Source organism: Varanus komodoensis, unplaced genomic scaffold (assembly GCF_004798865.1).
Source record: "Varanus komodoensis strain SLA01 unplaced genomic scaffold, ASM479886v1 scaffold22, whole genome shotgun sequence".
In the NCBI taxonomy this organism is placed as follows: Eukaryota; Metazoa; Chordata; class Lepidosauria; order Squamata; family Varanidae; genus Varanus; species Varanus komodoensis.
Window position 1 is genome coordinate 19,269,831 of NW_025335606.1, and position 14,014 is coordinate 19,283,844.

Below are 14,014 nucleotides of genomic sequence, written 5' to 3' on the forward strand. Positions count from 1 at the left end.
AAAGGGGAAATTCAAAACCTTTCTGAGTGTGAGAAGACCCACTGGCCAGATTCAGCCTATCACAGGGGCAAAGGAGCTATTGTGGTTTCCTTTCCCCACCTCCTGTGCGTTGGTTGTGTACCATGTAATTTGCCTAAGTGCCCTTACGGTATGTGGCTTCCTGTGTCATCTGAATGCAGGAAGGTGCATGGAGGGGGCACTCAGAAACCAGCCCGGCCACCACAGTTTTGTAGACCCCTCTCTACACTGCAAACTATTTATTTATTTGTTACAAACTTATTTAGTTATTTATTACAAGCTTATTTATTTATTTATTACAAGCTTTTCTATCCCATCCCCTACAAATGTCTTGGGACAGCTTATAATAAGCCAATTTCAATGGGTCCAGAGGGCATGGGAAGCTGAACGCCATGACGGGAGTTAAGCAAAGCACAGAGCGTGCAATGAACATGCCATGGGCCCAGGGATCATGCAAATTCAGTCCAAGCTTATTCAAGTGTAAATAAAAGGAATGGTGTCCCTCATTCCCTACTGGATCACACAAGCACTGGTTGCCAGACCTCTCTTGTGCAGATGTGATGCCAGTGATTAAGGGCTTCCTGGGTCAAGTTTCCAAGAACATTGGGTTGCTACTTCCATAAAGGTCGCTTAGATGTCCCTTAAGCTTTCTGTTGGTCTCCTTTTCCCAGCAAGTACATGCTTTCTTTCTTCCTAAACAATTGTAGGGAGGTCCTTAGTCACTCTGGGGCTGGGGCCTGTATTTAAAGAGGAAGTTGTCACATGGTCTGTGGTGAATGGAAACATCCTGAGAAGAACAGCTGGGCATCTACACTCTCATGTTCAGTTATTCACCCGAATTTACCTCAGAGTGTGTAACCATGGATCCTCAAACTAGGACCCACAGGCCGGATTCAGCCCACCATGCCCATTTATCTGGCCCGCCTCAGAGGATCTGGACTCACTGTGTCTGCACCCGATGCTGCCCACCTCATGCATGTGTGCAGCAAGGCAGTGGCTTGCTCACGTGGGGGTCATTTTGGACTCAGTCAGAGAAAATGATCGTGCAAGCAAGCCACAGCCTTGCCATGCATGCCTGCCACTGACTCACTGCGTGTGCCCACCCCTGCCTCACCATGCGCGTGCATGCAGATGCGCTGCCCCCCGCCCCCTCACTGGCCCACACACACCACCGGCACCTTTCAACTGGCCCCTGTTGAAAAAGTTTGAGGAACCCTGGTGTATACCCTGCTCTGTCCCTGCTTTGATTTGTCTCAGGCCCAATTTTCCCATTGTTTATTTGGTCTGGTTGCTGCTGAAAGGCCAACTTGGATCTAGGGTTGTGTCAACTGGCTGGAATGAAACCCGCCTTGATCTGATCTTGCACTTTTTAAAATAGCCACTTTATAAGGCATGTGAAGCTTTTCCTTAGCAGTTTTCAGGCATTCAGACTGTGTATGAAGAGAAGGTATTGTGGGGACAGGCATAATTAAAAATGGAATCAAAACTAAAATTCCCAGAATCATCCAGCCCTTACAAATCTCTTGTGCAACCATACTTAGAATACTCTATATGGTTTCTAGTCATCTCACCTTTAAAAAAATGTGCATAACCTAGAGTTGGAAAAAGTGCAGAAAAGGGCAACTCAACTGAGCTTGCAAAAGGAAGCTCTGCTGACCTATCCAATTTGGAAAGAAGCATTTCCTCCTCATTTCTGGTGTTGCTTTTTGTACTTCTTGCCCAACAGACCAACCATGAGCACATCAACAATACTAGATACTGCCTGGGAAAACAATGAGATACAAAACAGAAAAACAGAGCCATTAAAGCAGGAAAAGCATTTTTAAAGCATCACTACAACTATCAGCTGAAACAAATTACAACTTATTTACAAGTTGTAGGCCAAAGCCCCTCATAATTGAAATTATCTTTGCCTGCTGACAGAAAATAATCAGAAATGAGGCTTAGCCAGGCCCTTGGCGAGGAGTTCCAGCCTGGAAGCAAGACCAAGGGGTCTTCTCATCAGCTCCCATGAGACTCACTTCAAATGTTCTGGAGGGATTGAAGGGCCTCTCCTGAGGGTCTTAAAAATATTGTTTGATGGATTTAGTACACAAGCTGGCTTTTGCAGGAGGGCACTGCCTTCATTGCTCCCTAGACTCTAGTTTTCTATGTGCAATAATTTTTATAGCTGGAGAGATGGGCATTTGGTCACTAGATTCCCTCACCACCTTTTGTTGTTCATGCAAACTTTTAGACATTGGTTAAAAGGTATGTGTTGCAATATAGAGCTGCTTGGAATTTCACGTGGAGTTTGATTTGTTCCTGCCCTACTGAATCTGGGCAAAAGGCTGCCAGATAGCAGCATGTTTGCAAATACATTTTGGGAGGTTGTCTTTTTACCAAGACGTCTTTTGTGGTTTAGAAAATGCAGAAGCAGTAGCACAAAACCCAGCTTCCTCTTTCTGGCTTGCTTTTTTGCCATATCGGCTTATGATTATTCATACAGTCTGAACAATGGGGGGCATCTAGTTTGCTGTGGCTTAACCCAGCCTTAAATCCCTTTTAACTTTCTTCTGAGAGGTGATTCTTCCATTGCACAGTGCAGTGCCAAGAGGCTTGTAAAAGTCTGCCGAGGCAGCCTTTCCAACCTGCTGCTCTCCAGCACTACAACTCCCATTGACCCTAGCCAGCATGGGCAAGGGAGGATGAAAGCTATCTCCATACATCTGTAAGACACACCAGGCTGGGGAAGCCTGTGCTAAAGTAGCATCCATCATGTTTTGAACAAGTGTTAAACATTCAAAACACGTTTGGAACAAGAGAAGGCTGAGAGGAAGGCACTGCAGGAAGCCCTGCAAATGTATAGTCACATGATTGATAGACACCCAGGAGCTGGTATGAATGCAGGATTCAGCACTTCTTTTTTTAGCATCATTCTGCCCATGACGACAGCACAGGTAGCTTTGAAACCATGTAGGTGTGAAATCTTGTGTGTTCCACCTCTTCTTGCTTATCAGGGGACAGTCCCTAATTTCTGTTACCTGTCTCTAGTATATTACTGTTCATATTTGGTGCATCAACTGGAATTGAGGGGTAAGGGCACTTGGAGCACAGAGTCCCAATGCCAAAGTGAAAAGGCCATTTTTGAAAGTTGAAGCTCGGACTCTGAAAAATCCTGTGGCCCTGTTGATGCTGCCTAGGGGCCACAGGAACTCTTTGGCTGAATATTAAGCTCAAATTTGGGGGATTTTGGTCCTGCCTCTTTTGCCTTTGGCCCTGCCCACAACTTGGTCCCTAGAGCTCCTCTGAAACGAAAGTCATCCCTTGGGCTGAAAGAGTTTCTACACCTCTCATGTAAAGGATGGATCATCCTCGTTTCAACCTTTGCCTCTGGCAAAACAGGTCTTACAAGTTTTGGAATTGTTTTAACCCCCTTCAAAACCTGCTTGATCAACACTGACTGTGGTTTACCCATGTGCACAAAAGTGTGTCTGCGTCAGGAATGGGTGGAAAGTAGACTGCCGTTCACTAGCAAATTACATGATGCTCACTGGTTGTGGCAATCCTCACAGAGAACACTTAGATTAAATGGGTCTTGGCTTGATCAGCCAAGGCACACATTCTTAAGCAAGGATACATATCCCAAATAGCTTCAGATTAGATAAAACTTAAGTCAGCCTTCCCCAAACTGTTGTTGGGCTTCAGCTCCCTCCATCATCAGGCGGCATGATTGGGGGGATGTTAGGAATTATAGTCCAACCCAGCTGGAAGGTACCAGATTGAGGAAAGCCACCTTAAGTGGTAAAAGTGCCAGGAGTGAAAACACTTCAATGCTCTGTGGGGTTTCTGTTACAAAGCCTGCCCAAACTGGGTCGACTCATCCCCTGATCTACACTGTTCTCAGCCTTTTCAGACCTTTAACCCGAACTTGCATCTTATATAGCAGGTATCTATATAAAGGACAGGGACTGCAGGTGGGGCAGTGGTTTAAACCGCTGTGCTGCTGGGCTGGTTGATCGAAAGGTCACCGGTTCGAATCTGCACAACGGAGTGAGTTCCCGTTGCTCTGTTGTTCTGTGCACTTCGGTGTTTAGCCATGCCGGCCACATGCCCATGGAGACTGTCTGCGGACAAACGTTGGCTCCCTCGGCTAGGAGACGGAGATGAGCACAGCCCCCTAGAGTCAGGCATGACTGGACTTAATGTCAAGGGGAAACCTTTACCTTTATATAAAGGGCAGCTTTTGCAACCCACCTTGTTCCAGTTTTCACCCAGCATGTAGTCCCAGCTCACCCATTGTCAGAGCGCAAGACTGATGCATTGTTAGGAGTGATGCCTCTCTCAAACCAAGAGGCAGGCTCCTAGTCTCTCAGCATCAGTACTTAGCTTTGATCTGGGGATAACAGGAGAAGCCAACCTGATGGGCCTACCGTAAGGATTTCTGTGATCTATGACACATTTTGGAAATGCACTATGGATGTTGTTGGCCTGTGCCAGGTGTACCCCGGGGTTCCCCCCATTGGAGGTAACTTACAAGTGCATGCACACATGTGTACATCCTGCTTTTCTGTACCCAGCAGTGTCCAGGTGGCTTATAAAACAAAGCTACCAGTTATAAAGCAAGTTAAAATACAGTTGCAACCATAAAAATTTCAAACATAGCAGCAAGCAGTATCATAAAACTTCTCAGACTGCAGCTAAAACTCTTTTTAAATGGCCTGCCTAAATAAGATGCTGTTAGGACCCTGTTTAAAACAGGTAAAGACCCGCCCCCCTCCCCCCGTGAGACAATTCTACAGTTTTAACCACCACAACGGAAAAGGCCCTTTTTTCCTTCCCCTCTCCCTCTCCAATTTTTTTGATGGTGAAAAGGGCCTCAAAAACCAATAGGCATTTAGTGTTAGAGGAGGTGATGCAAATACAGTGTTCTTCCAGAGTAGACACTCACATCTGTGAGATTCAGTGTGGTTGCAGGGGATAGCACAGCGAGTTGGGTTGTCCACGGGCCCTTTTTCTTGCACAGTAAAAAGTATGCAAATCAAAGGGACAAATCAGTTTCCTCACACGGAAATGCTGTCAGCAGGAAGCAGCAAAGTCTGAGTGGCTGCGAGCTCACAGACCAACAAGGCTCTGCAAAGTATGCCAAATCTATGGAGTCCCCTGCCAGAGCTGGAGGTTTTTGAGTCATCCAAGGATTTGGGCTGGGATTCATACCGGGAACACCTGCTGAGGACTTGGCCATGGCAAACCCTGAACCTGCCGGTAGGTGAAGCAAACTTCTGATCTCTTTAAACAACGAGTAGAAAACGTATCTCTGGGGTATCACAGGCCATCCCCAGGACTCATCTGGAGCCTGTTGTAGGTTTTTTGTAGTTATCCATTGGAGGATAGTCTCTTTGGAGTTCAGTCCATAGTCATAAAGCCTGGATGGTGCCAACAATTTATTTGAGGCCAGAGAAAGGCTTTTCCCCACCTCAGAGTTGAAAGTAGTACAAAAGAAGCATTGTTACTTATGGTGAATAGTCAGTGTCTTCTGTGATGAACAGGTTTTTCAGAGAGTCAGCAACCTGCAAAACCTGTTTGGCCCAAGGTAACAATGGAGCAAAAGAAATGAGTGTGTATAGCGTGAAGAAAAATGTCTCTGTAGGGCACCAGCAGCCATTTGTCTCCAATCCATTCAGTCTTTAAAAAAGTAGATTCTTAGAGTTCAGTTCAGCTGTTTATAGAAAACAGGAATCCTATTGTATCTTTACTGTATCCTCAATTGGAAAAAAGGCTCAGAACATAGTTGGAAATATTTGGCATTTATGGAAAGGGGCATTGCATATTTGGGGTCCAAGCTTAGCATTTAGAAGGCTGACACTTAAATTATCTTCTGAACATTTGAGTCATTGATGTGTGTCTGCACACCCAAGTTTGAATCTCTCCTAAAGCTTGAGAAACACATATTTTAAAACCCTGATTTTGAAAGATTTGCATTGTAAGTATTCACTTTGTGAACTGTGCCAATACATTTCTGTGTCTACACAATGTTAGAAAATGCTCTTCATATTTCTTTTAGCACTTTGATGAATAGTTTCAGTGGAAGGTCTTTACACAACCTATGGGGCACCGGCAGAGTGACCCATCCACTGTCAGCCATACTCAAGGCTTAGCAGATACTTAGCAGATCTTTCTATTTTCTGACCATTTTTGCCTAACTTTATGCTTCTGGGCACATGCCTACCTGTGGAACACAAAATCTTAGTAGTATCATAGAGATGAAAAGGACAGAGAAATCATGCTGTCCACTTCCTGACTGAAGGCAGGCTCTCACATCCACTGAGCCCATGTCAATACTACAGCAATCGTCTGATAAACTAGCTGTAGTTTACGGACCACTGTGCTGTGGCACAAGCTCCGTCCAGGAGCAAACAATATGCCTTGTGGAAGAAGTGTCCACATAAATCTCAAAATAAAAGATCCGGGGTGTGCAGAAGTAGATCTCTGGATGATTTTGCTGTTTATTGGCTGGGGTTTTTTGGCTCCCAAGTGTTTCACAATAGCAGCAGCAAAATGACTCATTCTCTAACTTCAGTTATGCTGCTGACCATTTGAGGGAACCTATGAAGACCATTTGAGGAAACCAGAAGAGGGTATGTGTGTGTGTGTGTGTTTGAAAGGACCACAAGCTCCATTTGTTTTGGTATTTAAAGCAGATTTCTGGGCACAGAAATATTTAATTTCTTGTGTTGGTGTTTTTCATCAGATTCCAACTGGTGTATCTCAAGGTTCTAAGTAAAGGTGGTGGTGCTGGTGATCATGATTATATAAGTCGTCCACTCTTTCTACTCAAGAAATAGGGCTAAGCATCATGCTACAAGAGAAAAGAAGCATATACACATGGGTTGCTAAGTGTCCATCAGATGTGCTGAAACTTCATTCCCAAATATGAGGTCTGAAAGTGATGAAAACTCTGCTTGCCATGTTCATAGGAAGCCCTTAACTATGATCCCTTGGAGCCCCTTGGTAAAGGCACCAAGGAAGGGGGAAATCTTCCAGATTATTAGAAATGAAAGGAAGGCATAACCCAAAGCCATCACAACTGATCCCCCTGTAGCCTGCTAGAGAGCTTGGTGTATGTGACGCTGACTGTGAAAGGGGTCTCCTGGACCAATGAAAGGGGAAGACAGAGGATGGATGGTTGGAGCCATTTGAAATGGTGTTGAACTGTTGAGGAATGGGTTCTTAATTGATAGATAAAGCTTGGAGTGAAGGTTTAAGAGCAGGTACAGAACAACATCTCTTAAATATAAACCTGTGTTCATTGACTCCAGTTTATGGTGTGATTTTTCATGCTAAATGAAGGGCTTTTGAAAAATGAGCACACCAAGATATCCAAGAAAAAAATATTTCTGATTTCTGTACAAAAATGAATAAAAACAGACTGAGATATTTTGAGCTCAGGCTAGATGAGATAAAAAGTACCCCAAATTGCTTGGGATCAAGATTTTTTTTAACAAATTTTATACCAAAAGTTGCCTATGAACCTGGGGGTTTCTATTCTGTGATGGAGGGTGGGGAAGTGTCTGTGGAGTCTTGGCTTCAAGGTCAGTCTCAGTTCCTCATCTGTGAAATGGCAACCTTCATCAGAAGGCTGTTATGGGAATGAAGGGAATGGAAAACGGGGGTTGGATCCAGAAGCTGCCTTCCGCAAGAGGAAGGACTTTGCTCAGAGAAGTCCCTTGCAGCCTGTTTTCTGGGGATCCCACACACAGCACAGCTCACCCCATTCAGCAGGATCTCCTGACTGCCCTGTGTAGCATTTTCAGGGCTGCTGTGAGAAGGAAGGGCCAAGAAAGTCCTTTTCTGCCACCACAGTCAATCCATTGTACATCTGATCAAACCCTGAAAGGCATTTACTTTTTATACTAAATGGGTATAGATAGTTCTTTCATGTGAGAGAACAGATTTGTGCGCCCTGTTGACTCACATGGTCAAGATGGATGCACCAATCCCATGGTGCTACATGAATGAAAAGTTGTTCTTGATGCCCATTCAGACCTCCATTTCATCAATTTAACTTGCAAGGCAAGGAAAAGTAGGCATTGGTTCTCTTTCTTCATTGTGGATGTTTTTAGAGTTCGCTTGTGCCCAGAAGTTCCACTTCCCTTCAGGTTCCCTTCTCTTACCTCATTTCACAGAAAGTGTTGAATGCTTAAATAACTCAACATCTTTCCCTGTCTGGGTTAGAACATTATTTCCGGTAGGGGCCTGACACATGCAGAATAGATGTTAACGCTGCAAGCGAGAGTAAAGAAAAAAGCGCAGAGTGCCTTCCTGCATTTACAAAAGAGGGCATGGGAATTTTTTGTACAAATTGACATGCAGTCCATTCACAGATTTGCCCAACACTGTAAGCCTGGTTGGTTTAAATTAGCCTGGGACTCCCACTCTGCCCAATGAACAATGAGGAAGGGTGGGGATCACGAGGTACCTCTTCCACCTTTACTGCTTCTGCCAGTAAGCTAAGGAAAACCATGCAGCAGCAATGAAAGCTTAGTAGGGATGGCAGCCACCATAAGGTGCCCAAGCCACACTTTTGGTGGTTGTCAGTGATTCCCCTGCCCTGAATTTCTGCTAATGTTGTATCTGGGGATAAAAATTTGCAATGTGAGTGATTTTCCTGAGGGTAGAACAAAAGGCAGTGACTCTAAATAACAAGGAGCTAGTTTAATTTAGCTGTTTTCAAGGTACCAGCACTCTCTTTATTTAGTAGTTTTTGGAGGTTCATTGATGTGTTTGGGATCAATCAGCAGCAGAGCTAGAAAATCAGTGACCTGCACATGGTGACATTTGGGGAGAACAGAGAATAAATATGGAAATGAGGTGTGGGGGGACCCCATAGGCAGAGTGAAAGGGATGAAAAAATGTGGAGGGAAATGGTGTGGATATTCTATGACAGATGTGCATAGCCTTGAACCTGGGGATCAGATTCAGTCCTCCTGGTGTCCTGATAAGCTTCCCAGCTCTGTCCCCACCCCACCCCCATTGTTTGGTAGCTTCCTAGCTTTTGCTCAGGTTCTTTCCACTGCATTCTAAAAGGTTAAAATACCTAAAGCTTTCAAACTGGCAGCAAGAGCTTTAACCTACAATATATCTGTATTTTTGTCCCTCCGCATTTGCCTTTGGCCGTATCCTGAGAGTGTCTCTGGAATGGAATTTGGCTTTCAGGCTGAAAGTTGAAGAAAATGTGTCCAAATATGTACCCTTGATTTGAAAAGAGAGATTATATAGGATATGGTGTATGCATACAAGATTTACATGAATAGCAATTTGCTTCAGAATGTAATCCTTCCCACTCCGGTTGTAAGTTTCCAGGCCTCATGACAGCTCAAATAGGTTTGGAGCAGTAAGAACAGTACCTGATGAAATCTCAGCAAGTGCAAGACAGAGGGAACCAAGGAAAGATGTCTGGTGGCAAGAGTCCGGGGCTTTAGTGCTCTCCAAAGCTGTTTGCCAGTTTTCATTGACAGAAAAAGCAAAAGAAATTAAGTCAAATGGGCAAATACATGCCATTTTCACAATTTGGAAGCATTCAGAGTTTCAATGTTTCTTGGTACAGATTTCAAATATCCTTTGAAAGGTACTCCTTAAGTCACATATATACACAACTGCATAGCCTGTTTTAAGTTTAGCCTTGTATGAAACACTGTCTATTACATAGAGATATGATTATGTATGCCAATTGATCCATATCAAACAATGAAGTAAAGAAGAGCTAGACCAATTGTTTTCCCATGATCAGTCATTGGTAGACATGACATAACTCGCAGGAAGGGGAGGAATATATTAAACATTAGCAGGCGAAGTTGTAAACATTTCCTGACTTGTGTGCTGCCTAAGATCACACTCCCCTAGGTGTCAGGATCTTGCTTTTCTGACCTATAATCTGGCTTTTATTAAACCTGCTGATGCTTGTTTTCCAAGACCTGCCAAGCATAGCTGCTCCTTGCTTGTGTTAACACAACACACTAACCCACCATGGTCTATAAGACACAAGTGAATTAACGTGTCATCTGAACTCAGCACTCTTCCTGAGGGTGATCTATAAGCCCAGGTGTGGCTTAGAAACCACCCCTGCATTTATTTTTTATTATATTCCACCTTTTTTTTCCTTTCAAGGAATTTAAGATGGCTTACTCCTCCTCTCAATCTTATCTTTACAACAACAGCCCTGTGAGATGGCATCTGAGAGTCTGTGACTGACCCAAATTCATCCAGTGAGCTCCAGGGCTGAGTGGGGGCTAGAACCCCAATAGCCTGAGTCTTGGTTCCACACTCTTAACCATTACACACTGCCTCAGTTACCCATGGCTTGTTCTATGGGTTAATTAACCTTGGGTTAACCTTGGGTACTATGGGTAAATTAACCTTGTGGGTTAACATGTCACCCCAATTGAGGTGACATGTTAATCCATGGACAAGCTGGCCAGAACAGTGAAAGTCCTTTGCCACTGTGGCCAAGGGGCTCCACTAGATGACAGCTGGCAAACTGCAGGTTCACCTGGGCTCCTGCTGATGTGGGAAGTACAAAGGATTTTTCATGAGTGTCCTTGCTCTCCTGCTGGCATCAGATGGAGCCTCAGGAAACCTTGGGTGCCACAGTGTGCTGCTTCCCCAGGTCCCAAACATGACACGGTGGAAGATGCCTCATGAGGAAGCAGGGCCAAATGGCAGGATCCTGCCCATCAGTGCTGTCACCAGCTGTGATGGTAGGTGGGGAGGAGTGGCCCTGCTTGTTCTTTTCGCAGCAAAGAGAGGAGGAAGCAGGGGTGGATCTCGCTTGCCTGCCACCACACTGCAGCCATCATCAGCAGGAACAAGGCGCTCCATTTGTCTTCTTCTCAAGGAAGGCATACACAGTGCCCCAGCATCCCAGCCCCATTGGGAGCAGGGAGAATAGGGATGGATCCTGCTGAGATTCTCTGGAAGAAGGGAAAGGAAGAACTGGGGTAGAGGGTGAGCCCATTGCCTGCCCAGTGCACTTCAGACACATGGGCAGGTGTGGCTGCCCCATACCATGGTCCCAATCCCCAGTTGGGACATGGGAAGGAGTGCAGACAAACACCAGCTCGCCCCACCAGTTCCTGGGTGATGTGGCACCCACAACATCTGGGGATGGAGGACTGCAGGGTGGTCCAGGGTGGTCCCAGTGTGGTCCCAGGAAGACCCGGCCAAATATAGCTCTTGGCCACTGGTCAGCCAGGATGCACTGCAGCTAACAAGCAGGCCAAGGGTTCAGGCAGCTTCCACACTGCTCAGCCAGGCTACGCCACCCCCGAGCTTCAGAGCCCAGCCCCAGGGGGACCTTCCCTTCACCCCCTGCTACAGGTTCCCCACACAGCACTCCAGCTGAAGTCAGCAGAGTGGGATTTGCTTAAGCAATCCAGCTCTCTGGAATTGGCAGGAGAGCTGGATGGGGAAGCAGATGACATGGGCTAAAAAGGCCAACATTCTGCCACTTTCTTCGTGCTCCTGCAGTGTCCCCCAGGATACTGCAGAGGAATGGTGGGAAGGGACCCAAAGCCCTGCTGTTCGCAGGTAAAATTCTCATGGGAGTTAATGTGTCATGTGAACTCAGCCTTTGTGTTTTGAATGGGAGGTGCAAAAGGGTGATGGACTCCCAGTGGCTAGTGGCTGTGTTATCTCCACCAGGCTGGTCTGCCACATTTTGCTACCCTGCTGTGTGTATTCCCACCTGACCTCCATGTGCTGTCTGGATTTGGCAGGTAATAACTAAGTCAGCAGTGGCACCCTCCATCTAGAACTCGGTCAGAGGCTTGCTTAGACAACTAATGGTCAGGAGGACGGTCATGTTCTTTGTATACAGGAAGACACTGGGAGAAGGCTGAGGACTAATGTTCACCACAACTATTTTTAGTAGAATCACTTCTATTCTGTGCACCTTGGGTGGTTATTTTGCCCTTCTGTTTTTTCATTATGTGTTGCCTTTTTCTTGTTATTATGGTTCTTGAATATTTTATTTGTTGCGGGGGCAGGCTGTGTTGTTGGGTTTTTATGTTTTAAATTGACTGCAGATGCTCTGCAGAGTCTGTCAGTCTAGGAATGCAGGGTACACATTTTAGAGATAAATAGCACTCACACCCTTGGCCAACTCATGCCATTTTGAAGGCCCACAATTACACACAAAATGATAGAAGGAGACTTAGAGTGGGTGGGTGGGAGGATGGTGTGCTATTCTCTTTCAAGATCAACTATTTTTCCCTTTCATAGATGTCTCCAGTTATAACTACAATTAGTGGTAACATTAATATTCCACCATTCAGGCCCTCCCAGTTAAAATCAAAAGCCTTTTTCCTGGCTGTTCCTATAGCCTGGCTACCCTTCCTTTACCACAAGTAAGGCTAGCCCCAGTCGGTTACATTGGATCTGATCAAGATTTATACTGGATCAGCCATGCTGGCGGAAGTAGACTTTCTCCAATTCCTCTACCTCCCTGGAAGTGCTACATGGAGAATCAGGAACCCTGCTGAATGGGGTGAACAGCAATATGAATGACAGGCCCCAAATCAGGCAGAGGAACCACTTGTGGGTAGATCTCTTCCTCTTGCAGGGGCAGATACTGGATCCAACCCATTATGTGGAAATAGAGTTCTCACTTCTGATGTGCAGACCTCCAGAATTACAAGGAAGGACAGAAGCCAGCTTTCTGGGCATGCCTTTGTTGACAGCTGTTTGTGACATTCAAGTTACTGCAAATTCTCGAACCGCAGAGGTGGTTGGATTCAGTTGAATCAAGCATGCCTGCACACAAGACAAGAGCCTACAATCTCCTAAAGCCTTCCTCTTACCCAGGCCACTAACCATGACCAGCCAAGGTAAGTTAGGTGATACCATAAAAGATGGAACTAACCCCCCTTCCTTTGTCTGTTGCCTTTTACTGCCTCTCAGTTCAGATACTACTTGACAATCTGCATTCTTCTTTAGTGTGGCAAGGAAGGAAGGAAGCCCTGGCTGGGTCAAAAAGACGAAGAGGCACTGGCTTCTTCCTTTCATCTTCTACTGGGTGAAGCAACCCCTCTAAGGCAACCACATCCTGTTTCTGGGGAGAAGGGAAAGGAGATTTTGCTCCGTTTGTATCATGAACCCCAGCCAGGTTTTAACGTACTTGTCAATATCCATCATCCAGAAGTAGGCAGATGCAGAAGGAGGCACAAATGAAGTAGTTGTTTTCAGAGGTAATCGGTGGGACCATACATCACTGCAGAATGTAGCTGGTGGATAGCTTTTTGTTAGTTCCCCCCCCCCTCCGCTGCATAAAAAGTTACCTGCATACAGTAAATCATTTAGCGTACCAGGAAGAAATACTGTATAACCCTCTTCTTAAAATATTGCTGCTTATTATAAGTAAACCTGCTTCTGAAGGAATGTATGTTATGATCCAGGTTGGACAACATTTTGGATTTTGTCAAAAACCACATAGAGATCTCATTTTAGATATGGTAAATGGATCCAATAAGTAAGCAGAGGAGAACCATCCTTGACTTGCAGAAGCATTCTACAATGGCCTCACTCTTTTGCCTCCTCTCAGGCACACAGTTGCACCGCCTCCACCTACCACTTTGCTCTGGTGCAGGACAGGACCTGGTTAGGAATCTCAGCAGATAAACCCTATGGGGTTGTGTCGCTGCTCCATTGGCTTCCCCAGAGCCCCTGCTGAAGTCCATGTGCTTGCCTGGAGGTATCTGTAGCACGAGGCCTACCTGCATGGACCTCATGGGCCATGAGATCTTCTGGAATCCTGTGCAACTGGGGCCCCAGCTCACATTTATTTATTTATTTATTTATTTATTTATTTATATGTAATTATAGGCCACCTATTATTGCTGAGGCCTTCCTAGGTAGCTTACAATGCATACTAACAGGATAAAAACACATTAAAAACATAACGAATTAAACATCTAAAAACAGTTAAAAGGGGCTTCAGCATACAGGCTAAACATTTAAAAAT

At 45.3% G+C, this 14,014-nt stretch overlaps 1 protein-coding gene across 4 annotated transcripts in view; it reads left to right on the forward strand.

Annotated features, from left to right (window-relative positions):
- Positions 1–5,049: 5,049 nt before the first annotated feature.
- Positions 5,050–14,014, forward strand: part of LOC123024052 (GEM interacting protein) — a 65,049-nt gene continuing 56,084 nt past the window's right edge. The window contains exons 1-2 of one of the 4 annotated variants that reach the window (XM_044431326.1): positions 5,051–5,262; positions 12,735–12,881. In XM_044431326.1, coding sequence (XP_044287261.1) covers positions 12,869–12,881 — 13 coding nt within the window. In that variant the 5' untranslated portion in view covers positions 5,051–5,262; positions 12,735–12,868. Of the gene's footprint in view, positions 5,263–12,734; positions 12,882–14,014 lie in introns of all 4 variants that reach the window. The other 3 variants (XM_044431327.1, XM_044431325.1, XM_044431328.1) reach the window with 3 other exon arrangements.